The sequence below is a fragment of the Setaria viridis genome, chromosome 9, assembly GCF_005286985.2.
Source record: "Setaria viridis chromosome 9, Setaria_viridis_v4.0, whole genome shotgun sequence".
Taxonomy (NCBI): Eukaryota; Viridiplantae; Streptophyta; class Magnoliopsida; order Poales; family Poaceae; genus Setaria; species Setaria viridis.
The window spans coordinates 22,546,192-22,568,806 of NC_048271.2; the positions used below are offsets into that span (position 1 = coordinate 22,546,192).

General features: G+C 43.4%; 1 protein-coding gene across 1 annotated transcript; it reads right to left on the reverse strand.

Annotated features, from left to right (window-relative positions):
* Window positions 1-9,369: 9,369 nt before the first annotated feature.
* LOC117837150 (transcription factor bHLH94) lies at window positions 9,370-10,902 on the reverse strand. Its single transcript, XM_034716735.2, has 3 exons — window positions 10,346-10,902; window positions 9,759-10,172; window positions 9,370-9,612 (listed from the first exon to the last, which is right to left on the reverse strand). The coding sequence occupies exons 1-3, from the start codon at window positions 10,748-10,750 to the stop codon at window positions 9,517-9,519; spliced, it is 915 nt and encodes a 304-aa protein (XP_034572626.1). The 5' UTR covers window positions 10,751-10,902; the 3' UTR covers window positions 9,370-9,516.
* Between the last annotated feature and the right edge of the window lie 11,713 nt (window positions 10,903-22,615).

Sequence of the window (22,615 nt, forward strand, 5' to 3'; positions counted from 1 at the left end):
CGCTTCCTTAGATATGAAATATAGTTAAGTTCTCCAATCATCCAGCCAAAAACTTCACCAAAATAAGTTAGAGCACGGATGAGTGCACTCTCCTTCGCTTCACATGGACGACCGCATACACTACTATAAATGGAAAACATTGGAGACATTAACTGATGTGGCCTATAGAAAGTGAGATGAGCATGGAACTTCAAATCTAGGGTGAACATCGGATTTCCACCCATGTAAGTCAAATCAAGCTTTTCCAAGACTTGATCTAGAATCACACGAAGGCTCGCTTCCGCAATGGTAGTACCAGTTATATCCATAAAAGATGATTATAACATGATGAAAGTTAAAAGATGTCACATAACTAAAGTTAAAAGAATGATAAAAGAATGTTCCATACCATGTCATGAAGCTGAGAAAGCCTCTAGCAGTCACAATCACATTGTTATCTCCCTCCTAGAGCCATTTAATTCAAAAATATGAAAAGTCTTGCAGAAAGTACCGATGATCCTTAAGCTGCTCTAGGCAGGCCTCCACGACAATCCTCTCAATAGTTACCCTAGATGGTGCTATTTTACCCCATGTGGCAATTGAAACCATCAGGATGGCATGTCCTGGTGACAATGAGGTGAAATCTGGATGTCAAACATGTACTTGGAAAGAGAGATGTACTCTTTTCATATTAGGTTCACCTACATCCTCGGTTTGCACCACAGGAGAAGTACCGCCTAAAGTTTCAGCAACACCTTTGAGCCATCCAATAGGTTTGATAAGCTGCATTGAAGTAAGTAAATTTAGAATTTATTCATGTGCAGTAACAAAATCAATTAAAAGAAGTAAATAATATTACGATGTTGGGAATTGTTCCTCTGCTTCGATCACCAAACGGCAAGTCAATGGGGCCATGGAAGTAAAGTCCTGGATGACTAGCGGGAGTGTCATCAAGCTCGAAATGTCCCCTACCACCACCACGGCCGCCACCACCACGGCGGCCACCTCCATGGCTGCCACCACCGTGGGGAAAAAAACTTTCACTTGCCATAGTTAGCCCAAACTATCCACATAAAATTTACAAAATTCTTAGAATAAAAGATTATCCAAAATAATGGAAGAAATTTACAATTGTTGGTTTAGATATCATGAACATTGTTATAACTAATCATAACATATTTATTATCATTTTGCAATTGCATGGAATAAAAATGGGAAAAGGTAACAACTTTTAATTTCTAACACAATCCCTATCTAAACAAAATTTACACTGTCTATTTGAAAAAATAAAAGTGGAAGCAAGTAATTTAGAAACAATAATGCAAAGCTTATTTGAACAACATATACATGTAAACGACTTACACCACAAGTAGCTATGTCAACTTATAGCAATTGCAATGGAAGTAAAATTCATATAAATAACCAGATATATGTGGATAGAATTTTTAATCAAATAATCAATTGGAACTACTATCAATTCCTTACTGGAACAACTGCTATGCATAACCAGATCTACTTGAACAAAATGGAAAAAAAATGGAAAAAACATCAACCGGCCAGGAAGGAGGACGGTGGCGCTTGGTGGCCGTGGTCGAGTCAGACGGGGAGGGGAGGCGGCACGACAGCAGCCGGGGAGGAGGTGGACTGGCGGCGGCGTGACGGCGGATGAAGAGGGAAGGCTGGGGACGTGCGTTGCGTATGGGGAGCAGGGCTGGTGACGGCGGTGGCCGAGAGGTGCGACAGCGGACGCGGAGGACGGTGGCCCGACGCGGAGGACAATGCCGGGCGAACAAGAGGGCGGATGGACAACGCGCTGCAGCAGCGCTCGGGGAAGAGGATGGCGACGCTCGGGGATGAGGATGGCGGCACGAGGGGGCCGCGGCGGAATTCGGCAGCCTGACGGCGTGGAGTTGCAAAACCGTTGGGAGTTAGAAAAAATTTGGTGCTCGGCCGGGGTTTATATGGGGATGCCATAGTGCTGGCGGGTGCTAACGTGGCCCACCAGCACAGCTCCTTTTCGCTGGTGGGTGCTAACATGGCCCACCTGCATAGAGGCTCAGTGCTGGCAAGCGGCGTGTGTGCCCGCCAGCGCAGAGGAGCTGTGCTGGCGGGTCGCTTTAGCGCCCGCCAGCACTGAGATTTCAAGAAATATTCAACAATTAAATACTTGATAAATGATTTCAAAATTATTTCAAACTTTTACACACGAATATAAATGTTATTTAGTGAATCTAAAAAAAATATAATTCATACATAACACTGATGTTTTGACTATTAGTTCACTTGTCACTCTAGGTTGAAACACCTCATGAGTTATAGGGTGATCATGACTTGGATATCAATTTGAGAAAGGCGTACTGTTACACTATTTCAAAATTATGTTAATATTTTTGGTCCATGTTGGTTCAATGCTAAAGTGGTTACATGCCAAATATCATGATTGTTCAACAAATTTATATTTTGTTCGAGAAATCGCCAAGCAAGAGTTGATTGAGTTCTTCACCAGCCAACAACTACAAACAAGGGCTGACCCGACAGTATTCGATGGTCAACGACTGGGAGAACCAACCATGCAGCTTGCCCACATAGGATTCATTGCTCCGAGTAGTGCTGGCTCCATTGCAAACGTGAGGTATCCTGTTGACGACATACAAGTGGATACACCATGCAGGTTGGTGATATCTTATGGAAGGAAAAAAAATAAGTTTCAAGAGGTCACAACCAGCATGGCAGTAACGGGTCATGTGTTCCCAAATGAACGCCTGCCAGAATACGCCTGGGTGCAAGTTGTTACAATGTTGGATGAGTCGTGTGAGATTGACATCCCTACTGATGAGGGGATTGAGGTTCTCGGTGATGCGATGAACTAGTACATATTGTGGCATCACCGAGATATCGTTCTGAATAATGCATCACCAAAAACCTCATGGCCGAGCCAAGATGTACCCCTTCTAGATTCAAATGTTGACATGGAGCAGCCGACGCTATAACACGTGTAGGGTGCTACCAATGAGGGTGAGCAGCCAATGCTATCACCTGTTCTAGAAGGTCTCAATAAGGATGATTGGACATCACTACTCCAAGGCGATGAACAGGTAGATGATTTACAAGCTATTGATCCAACATCGCCTTCACCGGCATCTCCACCTCCCTAGAGGCCAGCGGTACTTTGTATGGTCAGCACATGTGATCAAAAGGCTCCATCAACAGAAGTCAACAAGTTTTTAAACATATTGAAATCTGTAGCTTGCGGCACCTCTTGGCAAAAGGAAAAGAATGAAAACCTTGATTTCTTTGTGTTAGATAAAGTCCCAGAGAATTATGAGCATGGAAAAGTATTCTTGTATCAGTGGGATCTGTTGGAGGGTCCATGGGAACTGAATAAGGTGAATGGATGGATCATGAATGCAATGAAGCAAGGGTATTCGAGCAATCACCGCGCATGTCCCAACTAAGGTTTTCCTTGGCATTCTCGATTACCAGATTGTGATCGACACAGACTTTACCGTCGACAACACCTTGATGTGAATCTCATTACCGTATGGTGCTTGTAAGTCCACATGTACCGCATACACGAGTTTTAAACACATACGTATATATTTTATATGTCATGTACTTGAGCGACCTATTCTGCAGGATACAATGGAGGCAGGATCAATTGATGAATGATAGGTTCAAGGAAGCGTACCTTAACCCAGCACGAATTAGCGAGCCAGAGCACAAGTTCAAAATGATGGAAATGATCAAAGCACAAATGGAAGCAACATAGACACAAGCGGAGAAAAATGCTATAAAAACAAAAGCCCACAGAGATGAAATGCACAAAGTGTCTGTATACATTGCAAGAGTAATGAGGAAAAAGGCTGATAAGGATCGTATCATTGCTCCTTACAATTTTCAGTAAAGTAGCTAGTTTTAATTACTATATATATACTTGGTGCTATTTAGTGCCGTCTATAATATAAATTATTTTAATATAATGTAGAGACCACTGGATTTGCATCCAGATTTTACCCAAGCTAGGAGAAGCAGTGGTTGTCGACTCAGCCAGATTTAGCAGAGATAGTGTAACGACCTTGGTTAATCAGCCGAGTTAATCTTAAACCAAGTCCCTAATCCAGCTGACTCAGCTTTCCTGAGCTTGAGCGTCTAAGGTCCGGTTCTCAGCCCCGACCCTTAAAAACCCAACCAAAACTACCAGTTCTTTCTAAGTCCCAAAGGCAGTGTTCCTTCCAATCTTGGAGCTGTGGAGAACCCGAGACTAAATGGTGGACCACAATCTTTTTCCCCAGTTCTCTCGAGACCAACGCGCCTGAGCAGCATGCGCCCGCTTCAGAGCTCCCCCGCCTCGTGGCTCAACTTCTTCGATACCCGCCGCCTCGCCCAGTCGCCGGCCGCGATAGGATGGATAACCGCGCCCTCCTCCCCAATCGCAGCGGAAGCCCCCTGCAACCCTTTCTGCCTCACCTCGTCTCGCTCGCGCCCTCGCCGGCCGCGCCAAGGTGCCCCGTCGCCGCCGTGGCAGAGTTTTTGCCGCCGCTATGTCAGACCGCCTCGCGACCCGCACCCATCATCTCGCCCGAATCCCCGGCTGCAAGCCCCGATGCCTTCCGGCTTTTTCCGCCTCTCAACAGTCGCGCCTCCCATGAGCTCGCTCCATGATGATACCGCCCTCGCCAACCACAACTCTGGCAAAGACAGCTCCTTTTTCCGCCTCGCCAGTAATGTGCCCCGGCAAGCCGTTGTTTTGAGCTCGCTCGCGCCGCCGCTCGCCCTGTCACCTCGCCTACTGCGACCTCGCTTGCAGCGCCCGCCTTCCTGTCACAAGCCCGTCAAGTTGCCACCCACAATCTGCCACGCGATACGACCAGACCACGCTCGCCTTCGCCAAATCTAAATCCCGGCAAAGCCGCGCCTGCGCCGGCCTTGTTTCCAGTGCCCAGTGACCAAAGACCCCGTCTCCGAAGCTCTGTTCCGCCACCCATCACCGCTCAATCGCCGCCAGGGCAGCGCACTCCATCCTTTTCTTCCCGGTCTTCGTGCTGCTTCAAACTCTCTCTCTTCCACGCAGCTATAAAAAGGAGTACCAGAGTTCCACCGGAGTTTTCTTCGCCATCGCTGTTTCGCTGCCCCATACTCTGCTCGCACTTGAGCACTACCACTGAGCTCTTGAGAAGTTCCCCTCTCCGCTCAAACCCGCTTCCCCCTAACCAACCAGCCGCCTGTTCCTTCGCGCTGTGCCAGAGCCTTCTTGTTGTCCACAAGAAGCTCCGTCGCCGTCGGAGCACTGTCAAACCTCGCCGCCACCCAAGCCTTAGTGCTTTAATCTTTCCACCCAAGTCTGTTCCTTCCCGACCCCAAAACTTCACCAGTAGACCTGAAGGTAAGCTGCCGATCCCTTCCCGGTTCGCCCGACCCCTTTTTCCATCTCGCCCGACCCTGGCTGTTTCGCCGACCCTTATCCACCTCGCCCGAGGGCTCGGCTGTATCTCTTTCCTTGACCCGAGGGTATCTGTGTAAAATATCGGGGATTTCTCTGTGTTAAGTTTGAGGACCCCGGCACAGTTATTCCTTAAGTTTAAGGGTCAGATCATAATTTTATCCCCATTCGACCCTTTTATCCTGTCCTCCACCAACTAAAGTTGAACTCCCCCCACCTTTCCTGTAGCTTTGCTACAAGTGTCTGAGCTTAAGCTTGCAAGTGTTGTTGAAATAACCGTCTAAGTGCTAACTTCTGCATTTGTATTCGTGTAGAGTTACATCTCGCCGACAGCACCTACGAGCTACACCCGGCGCCTGAAGACGGAGCAGTAGCTGAGCTGCTGATCATAGAAGCCGAAGCAGAACCCGCTGAGGACCAGTTCACCTCCACCCCACTTGAAGGCAAGCTCCGGAGCATGAACCCAACTTTCTAAACTTTCACATGCCTTCCTTCTTATGAATGTGCATTTACGTATAGGAGTTGTTTGCAACCCTAGATGCATGACTTAATCCCTTTGATTTGAACACTAGTCTGTTGGGTCGAGTAGTTGCAATGCTTAAATAGAACTCAGTACAAGTCGAGTGATTTCCTGTCACTCGCGAGTCATAGGAGTTGGTTGTTCTCTTTTTGTTTACAACTATAAGGACGATGGCCAGGGCAGGGTTTTGGTGAACTCCTTTGGTGGTCGGCTGATCGCCCCGTCTGTTTATTGAATCTGTTAAGGCCCGACAGTGGTGGTGTTCGTGATCAAGTGTTTGAAAGTACTAATCTCATACCCATTATGGGATGGGGAAGCCTAGTACCTGATTGAACCTAGACATGAGCGGTTCGATCCACTGTCTCTGGAACGAAGTTCCCCTGGGGCCGCATGTGGTGCAAGTGTGGTCACAGAACGGCAGAGGCCGGGTCTGTGGAACCTTGCACCAAGGGAAGTGGGCCCGACATGGGTTAGGGAATTGACGGGGAAGGCCAACACAGGAAGCGACCCTCGGTGGTGCGCGGATGTCGTGAGGTTAGGTTCACCATGCATAGTTAAAGAACTCGAATCGATTTGTCTGCCTCTCACAGTTTGAGACTGCTTGATCGCTATGCTACACTGAGTAAAGAAGGAGTCTGATGATGACATGGTCTTGATGTTGAGCTTATATACATAATGTGGATCTATGCTTGCTTAGTGTAAGTTGCCAATGTAGACTGATTAACGAACTTAGAATCTGAGCTAAAACATTGAAAATAAGGACCTAACATAGTTGCTTTTGCGAAACAAAACCCCTCAGCCAAAGAGCCTTGCATGTCTAGAAGTGGTGGAGTAGTTTTCCCACCGATCGGTTAAGTCTTGTTGAGCTTAGAAGCTCAGCCTTGTTTGTGGCATCTCTTTTCAGGTGAAGTTGAAACTTCCGAGCTCGCTATTGGCGCTTGGCCGCCCCAGCTCCCTCCTGGGTGGACGGTCGAGTGGGATCCTTCCTCGGACGGCGGGGAATGGGATCATTGATGTCCTGTCTGGCCTCACCAGGGACATCCGACCCCGACGCTACCTTCTGCTATGTTTTTGGTCTTCCGTTGTTCCTTTCAAACCTTGTAAAACTCTAATTTTAACCAGTGTGTAATGAATTGTTAATCCAATGGTGGATCTGTTGTATTCTCTGGAACCACTCACCTTCGTGTGAGCTATGCTAACTCGATCCTGTTAAGTGGTTAAATCGGATGAGATCCGACGGCTCGTCGAGTTAACTTGATTAAGGCATGAGGATCGCATGTTAAGTGACTTAACCGTGCTTTAGTTGAGTTAATCCGAGGTGTTCCACCACAGATAGGTACAAGGAATTCATAGGCATTATACGGAAGTAGGACATTCCTTCGTAGTAATTAAATGCATGTTAATATTCTATGCACCTATGTTGTATTACTAACTCTTGTCTTCATGTCCTCAAAGTGCGTACATGCTTTACATACTAAAAGACGGGGAACACGATGAAAAAAAAGGAAGAAAGCTATGAAAATAATATATCATAGATTCGTAAGAACATAAAAACTTGGTTTTTTTCATATAATGTAGACTTGTCATTAATAACAGCTCATCATTTTTCTATTTGATTGTAGTGCCACAAGCAACCTCCCGGTACTGCGCTATGCAGATATTACGTGTGCGAGTTCCTCGGAAACAATGGGAGGTATCGGACGAACCCTGAAGATGTAAGTCTCTTATACACTGCCATGTACTAACTTCCTAATGGTAATACATCCTAATCTTCATTTACTGTATACCTGCAAATGCCTAGGATCGAGACTCACCATGTGGTGCTCGAAGATGATCACATCGACAACATTTGTAGGGACATGGCGAGGTTCATCCAACGCGAGATTTATCATGAGGTTGAAGCATTCTTTGATAAAGATGACGTGTTGACGGCGGATGAATGCAAAGATCTTCATAGATGGGTGTAGTAGTTTTAATATTAGCATGGCAAAGAATAGCTCTATTCCAAATGTTGAATTATGTGAATTATTTATTATTCAAGTTTGTTGTTATGTGGTTGGAGATACATATTTCAATTTGACGGCTAACAACTGGTGGGAAATAGAAATTATAAATAAATCATGAAAAATAATATATAGGATGGGAAAATACATATTCCTGGTGGGTGGCACGCCAGCACAGAAGCTTTCTGTGCTAGCGGGCACAAATCTTTTGTGGCCTAGTGTCTCTCCCAGGTTTGACTGGCCCAAAGCTGATCAAGGGGGAGCTTGGAGCAAGTTGGCTAAGGCAAATCTAGGGCCAACTGAGACCTAAACCCTCCTTCTGGGGTTGGAGGAGCTCCCTTATTGAAGTACGAGGCAAGCTGCATGCGTGACATGTAGGGATGACATGTAGGGATGAGAGGTGAATAGATGGGATCATTTGGGTAACACCTGCTTAGTGGACAAGTGTATGCTATTGGTGGTAACAGCCTAACAAGTGCTGGGGACAAGACAAGGTGAATGTCTTGATGATGGGATATAAGGGTTAATGCGGTTTCCGTATGAAATTTCCAAATAATTTATTCACAGTGACGTGTAAAAGAAATACATGGTCTATCATGTCTACTTTAGACAAATACTCCCTTCGTTTTCTTTTTTTAAATATAAGCACGTATGCAACCGATGATTCGACCTTTGTTAGTCCATCAGACCATCACCTAAAATTTTATAGATTATGGGGTACAAGTTTAGTACTGCTAGGTTCATTTTCAAAACCATGTATATAAGATATTGAGTATTGAAGCATTGAAGATTGCACCAAATAAAATGACACGCTACATTTTTCAAGGGAGTAATAGTTATGGGTGCGATTAGGAGGGTGGACGATAAGCTTGAGGGTTTCTGTTTGTTTTAGCTGCACACATCATGAAACACACTTTGTAGATTGTGAATTTTAAAAGCTGGTAAAACTTAAAGACTGCTAGAATGTTATTTTGGGAGAGCCCCAGACTGTTGTTACTTAGGGAGCCAGACTGTCGTAATCTAGTGCAATATGTGTTTGTTTGGGCTTCAGATTAATTTGCAGTTACAACCTAGTATGTAATTGCAAGCTGAAACAAACATGCTCAAAACCTGGCTAGGGGTGAAAGTGAAACTTGGCTAGTGTGAGGCAGAAGCAGTAGTCGGTCGATGCGCCTTGTGGCTAGTACTACTCGTATGCTGTCTTAGAATATGTTAGATCAAAATCGCATGTGAAACAATATAATCTATATTAAAACTCTTTGGGCCCTACTCCCTCCGTTCCAAATAACTATCTATTTTGACTTTTCTAGGTACATAGTTTTTATATACATGTATCTAGATCCATATCAAAAATTTTATATCTAGATAAGTCAAAACAAATAGTAATTTGGAACGGAGGGAGTATATTTAACCTCCCATCACGTGAAAAAATAAAAGAGAGTAATTGCTGCTCAAATATTTATATTTTCTTGGCCATCGAACACAACTCTTGCGCATGCAAGAATCCAAGGACACAAGTGACTATTGAGCAGACAATGAGGCAAGCAGTACAAATTCATAAGACAGTTTTGGTATCAACTAAAGCCTGCCTCCTCCTGTACCCTCCCCAGAATCTCATGCACTGCAGCTGCAATCTCCTCCACAGAGCTGAGCTTGCATTCATCCTCCACCTGCAATCAAATCAAATCCAAACCACAGGTTAGTCAAATCCTAAATCTCAGCCACCAATTGATTCCTTTGTAAAGTGCATAAAGAATTTGACAAGTAGCTAGTAGAATGATTAGGCACTCTGTATATAATATTAACCGTCACTGACCTTGAGACTTAAGGAGTACATGACCACGGCGCCGGCCGTGCTGACGTTGAGATGCAAGATCGTGAGCCCGAGCTGCTGGAGGCCGGCCGCCAGCCTCAGCAGCTGCCTTGGCCGCCGCGGCGCCTGAACCTTGACACTGGCATGCCCCTCCACCATGCTCACTTCAATGTCGGCGGTGACCGACGACGACGGGGTTCTCCTGGCGGACGTATCCTCCTCGATTGTGTGGTTGCCGGCGTCGCAGTGGGTGGCAGATGTAGCGAAGTACTGTGGAAAGCTAAAGAAACTAGCGAAGGGATTGGATGAGTTGCTGTTGTGCTCTTTTAGGCTCCTTTGCACCTCGAGGGATTGAAGCAGTTGCTCAAGCTCCCTCACGTAGTTGATTGCTCCCCCAACAATAGATGCTTGATCGCCCTAGAAAAAAAGGGAGAAAAATCAAGATCAAAGTATGAATGAAGAAGCTAAATATGATGTATGTGTTATATATTTGGAATGTTAGCAAATAATGCGTAAAAATTATAAGTGCAGATCTTTGGAATGAACAAAAGGAAATAATGTAGTACAATATTGTGAAACAAAACCAATACCCTTTGCGCATAGGAAGGTGGCATGAGGGAGCGCAGCACGGCGAGGTACTCGTTCATCTGCCGGCGGCGGTTCCGCTCGACGGCAATGTGGGTCATCCGCTGGCTCTCGATCTCCTCCTCGTTCTTGATGACCTTGGCCCGCCTCCTCTTCCTCTTCGGAGTCGTGGCCGGCGACGGCCCAGCGGCCGACGACGGCGCCGCGTCGTGCTCCGGCGAGGCCTTGGAGCCCACCTCCTCCCCCCACTCCTCGGCATTCTGCACGAGGGTGGCGAGCAGGAAGGGGTCCCATTCGCCGAAGCCGGTCGCGTCTGACGTCGACCAAGGGAGCCCGTAGGACGCGTCCCTGTGCCCGTAGCCGAATTGGCCTTGGGGTTGGGGATACACCACGGCATCCAGTAATGCCATTTCCAACGAAGACAGCCACAAGCTCAGGCACGAGATGACACACACCTATAGGCAACAACAAGAAGAAACAGACGGGGAGAAAAGATGGCACGGGCCAGCAGACGTACGAGGGAGAGGACAGGGAATGAGTGTGGCCTATGAGGAGCGAGGGAGGGAGGAGTAGCCTGGTTTTTATAAGGCCGGGGGGAAGGTGGTGGGGGAGACACGAAGGGCTGGGTGAGGTAGATGGGATGCCTGTTTTTTGTGCTGGGGGAGTGAGACCCAATGATTTAAGTAACAACTAGTCGGAACGAAATACTCAACTGGCCGGGCTGGGCAAGAGGGAGGATTCGTCCATTTCCTTCACCTGGCTTCTTCTAGGTGCTTTCGCCATTTTGTTGCTGTAGCGGGCTGCTGGTAGCGATGAGTGGTCATTACTTCATGCAATTGCTTGCACTGATAAGGAAAAAAGGTCCTGTGTATAGCTTGTTGAGATGGAGCTACATGCAGTTGTGGTTTGGATCTAACAAAATAATTAAGGTGGAAATCATATTGTGCTAGCATATATCGGTAATAATATTTCACAAGAAATTAAAGTTTTATTCCTTGGCCTATTGTTTCTTTCTAGACCACCAAAACCAAAACTTCATCTTCCACCCAAGCAATCAAGTTTATTAGTACGTCATTAGTACACATTTCCATTCATCAAATATTTTTGGAGGCATAGGTTTCATGAATATAATGTAGGTTTATGCCCAATGGTTGCCAAGTGGAAGATATAGCAGTCGATGCCATGCCAATGAAACCTATCCACCAACCAAACATAAAGCTTTTCTAGAGGAACCCAAGCATAGATTTAGTGGCGGCACAAAAAGGTGCATACAAAATCTAGGGGACAAAAGGTTGTATGTCAATAATACAAAGTATTGCTATTGTAGATAAAACAAAATGTACTTTTAGTCCAAGTGGGCATTTCTTTTTAACTTCTAGTAGCAAGATACCAGAAACTTCATTTCATTTTCCATGTGTACAATTAATCAAGAAAATATAAAAGATCACTAGTGCATCTTCTTTGTGGATATCTTTTCAGGGGATGTAAAAAAGCTGGCATGGTCAGAGAGATTGTGCGTCTGCTAGATCAGGCATCTCCACTTTATAGCTGAATGCACGCCTGCGTTGGCTGTACCAGAGCCACGACGAGAATTGACAAAACCCTCGGTTTTGGTGAGGAATTCTGCTCAGCATCTTACCTGCTTTACGCTTGTAGGCTGGGTGAATGGTTGTGTATTGCTCGTGCATGCATCTATTATGATGTCTATACAAATAAATTCCAAGTTTTGTTAATTTCTGCATATAAATTGTTAAAATTAACATTATTTTTACTATGTTTCAATAGACATTAACAAGTTTAAAACTTAAACAAATTATATAAGTTTTGTTAATATCTGCATATAAATCTATGAAGTTCATAGGTTTAATTGTGTTTAAATATTTGTCTCTGTGCTGAAAGTGTTTATAATAAATATGTCCCTCAAGAGATATGGTTTATTTTGCAAATACGATAAACCTTATCCATTTTCTATTATTATTGTACACACCTAGCTATATATATTATTACATTTTTGCAAAAACTGTTTGCCGATACACATATTTCAGCTTCATCTACATGTATGAAAGAATTCTACTGAACTGCTCGTGAGGACTATACTACGTACTGCAACCTCCATGTGTTTGGGTGAGCAGGATAGTCATGCATTGTGCGAGTGCGCTGTGTGATTTTACCTGTCATCCATGTCTATCCTACCAAGCTACAATGAGCCATGCATCATCTTGTTGCATCCGGCGCTGCAGCGCAGCTAGCTATCTCAGACTACACTGGAGCTCATGTGATGGTTCACTGCAATTAAAGTATGTCTTTCACAGGCCTACTGTTTGATGGCGTTCCTTGTTTGACTTGATGACTTGTGCTTTCCCCCAGGCTCATAGATTTTCCCGAGTTTTCGCTCATACATGTGCACTACAAACAGGTCTAGCTTTGGAATTCGTATATGTGCATGTTCAAAATCTATGCATACAAGTGAATATTAATTCTGAAATATATACAATATGGATTCCAAAAATTGAAATGCATGGGTGCATGTATTTCACATTTTTTATATATAAACAAGTTTGATCACAACGTGGCACGGAGAAAGTTTTATCGCAACATGTAAATGTGATTGAGTTCAATATTCAAATTGCAGCCATATTGAATATATCCTCTCCACACTACCAGAACGAATTACCTTGGCAGTCTAAAACCACCAAGGAATATAGGATTATCGCCAAGGTAATTGTTCTTTATAGCTGACTGCCAAGCAAAGGCCGCTAAGTGTAGAGAGCTAAGGAAAATTGACATACTTGATAGCTGACTGCCAAGAATTATTTTTTTAGCGGTTTGGCCGCCAAGGTAAGGACAATGTTAAAAATTTTCAATGCGCTAAGGACCTGCCAAGTAAACTTCTTTTCTCTTGCTGCCGTCGGCTGCCAAGTAAGCTACTTTCCTTGGCTGCTTTGACTGCCAAGTAATTCAACTGCCATGTAAGCTTCTTTCCATGGCTGCCGTCGACTGCCAAGGAAACTTCTTTTCTTGGCTGCGGTCAACAGCCGAGCAAGCTCGTTTCCTTGGCTGCCTTTGACTGCCAAACAAGCTCGTTTCCTTGACAGTCCAGAATACTCAAGTTAATAGATTTCCTTTGCAACCTTCATCAACCAAGGACATCATCAGCCAAGGAAAACAGTATATGTTCGCCAAGATAATTCTAGTTTTCTTGGCAGCTTACGCAGCCAAGTTAATTAGCTAAGAAAATGGTTGCACAGAACCAATAGAATATAAACAAGATAATGTTTGGACAGCCACAATTCAATTCCATTTAGCAACAACAATATACAGATCATATATCCAACATTCATTTGCTCATTACAAGTCCATTTTGCATAGAGAAATCATGTCAGCCACAATTCAAATGATTTTAATAAAGTGGGACAATACATTGCTTACAAATGGATACATCTCTCACATAGTTTCATATAATATATGTCAAGCATTGAAGTTTGCATACCTTAGAACATTTTTGAACTTGTATTCACCTCAAAATTGGACACAACCTTATGTTTACCTTAATATTAGAAAATATGAAGTTAAAATACCAAACATTATGCAAAGAATATTTTTCTATTTTCTACTTGGATGGAAGAAAACAAGTCATATGAAAAGTTGCAACATATGGCAATTATAACATACAAATAAATGTCATTAAATGAAAGAACGTGATTTTAGAAAAAAAATAGAAAAAAAGATCCATCAAATTTGGAGTTCTTATGAGTGAGAAATACTAGTTACAAGTTTTAGTTATGGATTAAAAAGAGAGATAACCTCTATCCAGCTGGTCATAAGCAAATTTACTTGGCAGCTCAGCAAAACTGCCAAGCAAATGAATGCTTTCCTTGGCGGTTCACACAAAACAACCAAGGAAATGCACACTTCCTTTGGCATCTTAACAACATAGCCAAGGAAATGCACACTTTCCTCTCGTCAGCTCATCAAAACAGCCAAGGAAAGCGTGCATTTCCTTAGCTGCTTTTAAAGACCGCCATGGAATTATATTTTGTTGATTGTTAACGTGCACTGCCAAGGAAAGTGTTGGTATTTCTTAACATTTATGAATAAATTCACAAGCGCACAAATACACCTTTATAGCACTTCACCCAGAGAGTATTTAGGGTATCGTATTTTCTTAGGGAATAGATGTGTACAGGTCTTCTAGCTGGTTCGTCCAAGGACAACAAGAGTAAGGTACGCGAGGATAGAGAGGATTCCTATGGTTTTAGGGTCTTAGAATAAGATAAACTCAACCTCTACTACTTACTTTGGGCACCAGTCTACACCTGGTCTGCCAAGTATCTCTGACTATTAGCTCTACGTTGAACTCGAACGTGGAGGGATACTAGGGATAGACAGGGCTGTCACCACCTGCCGCCTACCTCTCAGACCATGAAGAAAGGTAGAAAACAAAGGTAACCTCTAGCCTAGACACCACGTCTATGCTATCAATTACTACTCTAGCTTTGGCCAGACTCCATCTTAGACTAAAGTCCTTAACTAGAGCATCCATCACGCAAGGACGAATAATGAACCAGCAAGCAGATAAAGAATAGAATTTACCTTACCAAGAGACTCACCACCTTATGGAATCATGAACACTTACTTAGCTAAGGAAGCATCCGTCAAGGTATAAGCATGAGGAAGAGTGCCGACAGGCTGACACTTCCCCGAACTACCCTCTCTCCCTATTTTCTAAGCACTAGGAGGTAAGGCTTTGCCTTGGAGTGGACCTCTTCTCTTCTCTTGTGTGTTGTGTGCTGAATGGAGGAGAGAGAGTCCTATTTATAGTGGAGAGGGAGCCTTAGGAGAGTGGATATGCTCCAAGGAATCCATGGATGTGTGTAAATATGTGGATACTTGTATTACATATTTTGCAAATTTAAAAACCTGATCTAATGAGAAACAAATCATACAATCTGATCAAGATGTGTATGTGTGTGAATATGTGGATGGTGGATGGAAGGTGTATGGGAACTCTTTTTATATGATCTCTCTCCCTTTTGAAATATTTGGAGAACATGGCTATATTTCTTTTTCATGTACTTGGACCTTCATGTGTCCAACTCTTCTCTCTCTCTCTCTCTCTCTCTCTCTATATATATATATATATATATATATATATTTGGACCTTTGTGCCTCTATATTTTTTTTCGATAGCCCATGTCTCTTTTTGTAACGATAACTGGAGAGAGAGATCAACATATGTAATGGAGCATTTATTTTGTGGAATGGATGGATGGATGGATGAAATGTTGTCAACTCCTAGTGTAGGAGTTTAGCATATAGAAGTGGTGTGTACGTGCTCTTGATCATGAAAGCATGAAATGAATCTCACAAGGGTCACAAACAATTTTGACAAAGCTCAATGCAAAGACAAGCAGCATATGTATAGGGTTTTCAAGGAGATCAACATATGGCTTTGGTAGGAATTTATCCTATCATTGAAGAGCTTAGAACAAAATGCAAGAGTTAAGCTTTTACGAACAAAACTTTGCATTTGTTTTGCTTGGTTCCTCGTTCATCTTTCTTCCTGTTGGACCAAGGAGCATTTGCGAAAGTGCAAGAAGCATTTGCGGAAGTGTTGGGGTTATTGTATACTGCTCCTTGGTTATCATTTTATTTCCTGCAAAATGTTAGTGGACAACAAATACTTGAGGTCGCTGAAGAGTTTTGAAAGGATTTTATTGTTGCCCCCAAGGTTAGTTGCTCACATCCATGCTTAAGGAAAAGCACATTCAAAATTCAAGTAGCATGAATCCCAAAATGCTTGCCATCACTTTATTTCATCCATTTTTCGAGAGACTTTTTTCAAAAAGGTTTTTTTAACTTTATTGTTCACCAATTTTTTTTTGTCTTTTCAGTATAAGTCAAACAAGAATTAGATCAAATTGCAAGAACAAGAACAAAGCTAAGGGGCATTTGGCAGCATACTCACAGTGCACCTTGAAAGGTGATATGTGCCTCCTTTGCATGTCGTGCAATTTTTGTTGAAGTGTGTCCCGGACCTTGGTTTATCTCCTATATGAGTTGAACTTGAGGGCTTACCCATCTATTTAAGGTCTTTCCTGCAGGGGTTAGTCCACAAAAGATATACATCCAATGCCTATGAAAGTATTAACTCTGATGGTTCATTAATCAAACTCAACACCATGTCTAATTTGATTAAAGAAGGCTATTTAACCTAAACACCATGCTTAATTTAAAAAGCATATGGATGCATCTAGCTAGCTAAGAGATATCCAACCTAGAGCATACAAGTTATACTCATATGGAGATAAAAATGAGGGAATGATTGGTGAACTTTAGGTTACCTTGCACGTACATGAGTGAGCTTACCAGTAGCATGTGAGGATGGATGCTTTGGAATTGCTGCAGCAGCGTCATGGTCTCTCATGGTTGTCGATGACTCCTCCATTTTAGTGAAGGAGAGCACTTGACCATGCCATCTTGGGTCAGCAACAAGGCTAGGTCTCACATGAGCCTAGTGTGTAGGAACCATGGGCCTTGGTGGCATGATCCATTGGCGCAATGCTATAGGATTGGAGGTGCAAAGTACGTCTCCTCTCATGCATGCGAGCAAGTGCCAAGCGGAGTGGAGCAGCAAAGGCTTGGAAAAGAAGAGGAGCATTCCTCTTCCTTGTATGCGTGCAGGACTTGCTAGAGCGAAGCTATGCTGAGCTGGGACCAGATGAAGACTAAGGTGGCTTGCATGCATGCGCGAGAGCAAGGATGGGTGGAGCCGAGTGGCGAAGTTGTATCTGTCAAGGTGCAATGGCCCAGCTTGAAGTCATTCTCATGTGGAGCTTGTCGGTTCTCTCTCACTCTCTCCTTCTTCCTCTCTTTTTTTTCATCTTTCTTATTTTTTTTCTTTTCTCTTTTTTCATCTCTCTTCTCCTTTTTTGTCTCTCTCTTTTTTTTCCTTTTTTCTTTTCTTAGCAAGGCAGAACTAGCACCATTAAACTAGGATACATCTTGGTATGAGTAGAACATGCAACGAGATGCTCACTAACTCCCCCCCCCCACCACCCCACTTGGACTTTTGTGTCTCAGGACATCAAGAGTCAAGTGTGAAGTGTCAGAGTCTCCTTCAGAGTGTGTTCCATCACCAAATAGTACTAAGTGTATAGTTGATGTAGCTCCCATATTTTTGGGTATCGCATGACCCTTGCTATTTTTAATATCAACCTGAAATGGTTAGCGACCAAAAATACCTGAAGGTACACACTATCCTAAAAACACGTTCTTGCTTTTATTATTTAAAAGAAAGTTTTGCATTATTTTTTTAATGGTAATTCGAGCTATCTCCCAACAGTGCTTTGTTTATGGTCACAAGTTCAACCATGGGAAATCTTCACATTGCAGCTACCATTGGCGATGTAGTTCCCACCTTCTCCTCCATTCGTTGATTGTGCCATTGATGTTTAAGCTGCAAGGTTAGTGCCACAGTGCATCCACGAAATTTGCAATGCTTACGATAAACAAAAGCATCCACAACCATCCTTCTAAACGTCTTAGAAATGAGGACTATAAAGTGGTTGTGGTCCTCGTACAAGCACGCGGCACTAAGCGAAGCAGACTCTGAAGGTTCCTAATGTGAGCATGAATCTCGGGGGATTTTGAACGAGAAGCATCCATGCTTGTTTTTTATAATCCTTTGTCTCATCCTCTAGAGTTGATATACCAAAAATGTCCATGGCGCAAAGATTCTCTTTCTCAGTAGATTCATCGTGCAACATTGGGGTTGTTTCCCGACCACTACCAAGAACAACATTCCGAGGGCCAGAGGGACACGGATTAGGCTTGATCGAGGGTGATGAAGGTCGCTTGATCACCTTCTCGAATGGGTTATGCATGGGATCAGGCTTTTCCCTTGAAACTTCCAGGCAAGAGATAGGAGTGGTGAAAGCCGTTTTCCCAAGCTCCTCCTTGAGGCTTCCTTGGGATGAATCTTCTAGGTGGAGTTTTTCCAATGGGTAGCCTATGAGATAATCAAAATCGAGGATGGGATAGATTTGGAAGTCTAGGTGAACCTCGATTTTGTCTATCTTGATCGGCATGGCCCTTGCGATCCGACGATATTCAAAGATGAGTCCCAAGGAACTTTTGAGGAGTTTGTTGGTCAGGACTAGAGGTATGTTTCCTAAGAATTATCCGTGAGGAATTTGGACATGTACTACAAGAAATGTGTTGATCTATGACTTTATTGCTGAAAACATCATAGTTTCACATCCGAGCAAATTTAGTGACAAAGTTACAGAACGTCATCAAACTTGCCACTGTAACCAAAAAGAAATCATCACTCACTATTACATGGTGTTTTTGTGATGATATAAGCTTCACAAAAATGTCATAAACCAACCAGGGTTCCACATGTAAGTTTAAGCTGATAAATCGGAAGATGTGCTCCTTCCATGGGTCGAACCTGTTATCGATCGAATAGGAAGTCTTTACCGTGACCGGATCCCACATGTAAGTTTCAGGTGAGTCTTTACCAATCGAATGGCCAGCACCATGCTTCGCTAGGTTTGCAAAGACTTCTGGTGCGTATATCTGCAATAGCCCGTGGCAGGAATAGCACATCCTAGCACTGACGGGAGAATGATTGAGCAACCTAGTGGCGATGGGAGGATGAGGAGCCACGATGAGGTCAGTCCCCTGGTTTGAACCGCTACTTTCCCCTATCATCCTAGGGAGGGGGATTTCTGGATTTGGGGATCTGGTTTGAACATACTAGATTCTAATTTCATTGTACCCTTAGATTTGCATTTCGATTGGTGTTAGAAGTTGATAGACTATAGTTTATGAAGTGCAAAACTAAATATTGATTTCAAGTTACAATGACTTTCGTGATGCAATTAGTTTTTAATCTGGATCATATTATGGATTGATAGGTTCTTGTATATTACTAGCTTCTAGAGGTTCTTGAAGTCATTGGTAGCGGCAGATCGGGGCCTCCTAACAATGATCTTATCATTGTGGATCTTATAAATAAGTGCAAGCATGGGTATGCTCTCCTTGTGAGGTATAATTGGACATTTGACAACCCTGAGTGTCGGTATGCATCCTGCAGCGAGGTAAACAATAACTTGTTTCAATTCTAATGAACCTTGCTTGTACTCTTGGTGTTGTAAATGAAGAATTGTATGAACGTAATTGGTGTCTGTAGCGTGAAGGGCTGAAATGCATGGCGTTTATGTGGGTTTATCCTGAATGGGATGCTAGGACTAAAGGTATTCTGATGAAGCTGATGAAGAGGAAGGCAAAAGCTGAAGAGGAAGCAAAGTCATGGAAGGAAGAATGCACAAAGTCATGAAGCTTGAAGCGACTGTCGCTGAGCTGCAAAAGGTGAAGGGACACCTGGAACAGGACACCAATGTGGTCAAGAAGGTCAAGCAATCACTGCTGCTGTGATGTACTATCTGGAAAATTAGGATAAGCGAGAACGATGATTATAAACTTAATAGTGATGAATGGCTATGACATACAATCTGATTATTCCACTTTGGTTTAATCTACTTTTAATTTGATTCTAGCATATTTACCATTCAGAATTCAAATACACTGCATACTTGACGAACACTAAAATATAGATATTGGTAGTATATATACAAATGCATTGTATGATAATACAATGGGTGGCTGAGATAATAAAATTTGGTAGGGTACCACAATTCGGTCCGAGATAAAAAAAAAGGAAGAAAAATAAAAAGGTAATAGTGTCCACAGCTGGGATCGAGCCTGCGACAACCTCTTGATTCTGAAGAGTCAGCACTACCACTAAAACATAATGCAGTTTATGGTTTTTGAACAAGGCAACTTCTTTATATTACAGTTCTAATAAGTATAGCCCACTTCATAGTTGCAAGGGCGTACATTGCAAGGGGCTCGCCGGCACTCTCCTGTTGGCTGTGGCAAAGACTTGAGCCTAGAGGCATTGGTGCGCAGATCTGCAATGGGCGGCGGGAATGGCACATGCTAGCAATGAAGGGAAGGGGATTCGTGTCGCTACTTTCCCTTTTCGTCAGAGGGAAGGGGATTTCTGGAATTGGGGATTTCGGTTGAAGGCAATAGATTTTGATTTCATCCTACCCTTAGGTTTGCATTCCGATTGGTGTTAGAAATTGATAGGCTATAGTTTATGAACTACAAAACTAAACATTGATTTCAAGTTACAATGACTTTTATGAAGCATCCGAGTATTCCATCATCTTCTTTTGTTGGTAGCTACTGCTCGGAGACATCTTCATGCGACACTACCCATTGGCATGATGAAAAAAAGTGTGATCATAGGTTGAGAGCTGCGGTGAAGTATTCTTGGACCTTTCTCAACCTTTGCCGTTGGTTTGCTTGCTGCCCAAAGGTAATGGCTTCCTGCTTCACAGATATTTTCGTTTTGTGGTTTCATGTTATTGTTGTCAACAGCGATTTGTAAAGGGGCATTTAATTTGTAGGAAGAAAAAAACAATGCGGTTACATGATCCGGGTTGATCCAGAATGGGATGATAGGACCTTTGGTGTTCTGGTGAAGCTCATGAAGAAGAAGGTGCAAGCTGAAGAGGATGCAAACAAGTGGGAGGAAGAATTGGGAAAAGCTAACTATGAGCTTAGAGAGATTAGGAATGAACTCAAGACGGTGCAGCAACAACTTTAGAAGGCTACTACCGAGCTAAAGTCAATTGGGTATTATAGGCACAATGTCAAACTCGAGCACGTGCTGCTTGCTTTATTTGTTGTTGTCACAGGATTGATGCTTGGTGGCAAGGCTAATTAAGTAGATGGTTCAAAGGTGGGATGATACTCTTATATTTTGGTAGCTAATGGTACTTAGAGCGAAACTACCATAGAATTGCCTTATGTTTCTGAACATTTTCCCAATGATGTATTCTGTAAGTGTCACTTTGGTTATGTGCCTTATGTTTCTGAACATTGTGCCGATGATGTACTTTCACTTTTGCCATTCTTATTACATGATTTCATTTTTTTCCAAGAATGTGACACCAACAAATAAAAATAAAACCATGGATGGAACTCTAGGTCTACTTGGTTGTCTTGCCCAAGCTTGCCCAATAGCATTGCTTGCCAAGACTTGGCAAGGTAATCCTTGCTATGTAGCAGTTGCTATCCACCACTACGCTACTCAAATGTTTTCAACCAACTCCACATAACATTTTAGTCTGGTCTATTTACTTTTTTGACAACAGAATTTATGTCTAGCTTCACCAAGAATCATAACCAATTGCATTCAGATCGAGAGGAGCTGGTTGCCTAGCTTCCCAAGGAAGCCGGCGCAACTTCCCATGGAAGGTGAGGAACTCCATATTTAATCGCCTTCTAAACCTCACTATTCCTTTTTTACTGTCACGCAGCTCCCGTGCCTGTTCGTTGCCTCCGCCAACATCTCCCCCAATGGACAGCGGTGCCGTTCCTCACGTCCCTCCCATCCGAACTGAAGCGACACAATGGCCATCCTTGACGCTCCCCCTCCCACCATCCCCACCGGCCACCATGATAGTGGGGAGATGCAATGACGGCGACGTGACAAAGGCATTGCAGTGGAGGACCAGCCCGATAGGGCCCCGCACGCTCTACAGCACCTATAGGGGTCATCGCTAGTCAGACGAGGAGCAGTGGGAGAAGCCTTGATGCCACCACCAGAATATCACGACCCCCATCTCCCACCAGTGCCATTGCCACCTGAAGCTGGCGTGCAATGGGTGGAGTGCCCTAGAGGTCGGGCTGGCCGCATCGACTGTCCCAATGAGCGAAGGGGTCCTGTTGGATTCGTTCCTGCTCGACGGGCCGGCGATGCCCATGATCATTGACGAACCGTATTGGATGGTGAGCATCAACGTTCCTCCTGCAGGATCATCGGCTCCATAATCCTATATACACCTCGCCAAGAATAGCAAGTATCACTTTGGTTATGTTGCCTTATGTTTATGTTTGCTATGTTGTTAATTAGTAATTTTATATTTCATTGGAACCCTAGCCATCTTTGCTATACTGTTATCTTTTGTTTGTAAGATCAATGGAACATTTCCTTTGGATGGAAGATCAATCCCCTATTTTCCTGCTCTATTTTATGTTTCATTTAATGTGATTATATTTGGAACAGTGCATCGGTTTTTCAGAGGTTGAAAATCAGTATGGGATGAATATTAACAAATAATGCAATTATATTTGGCTCTCTCTCAAAACCAAGGAAATCCTTACTCATCTTACCAAAATTCATACCATTTTCC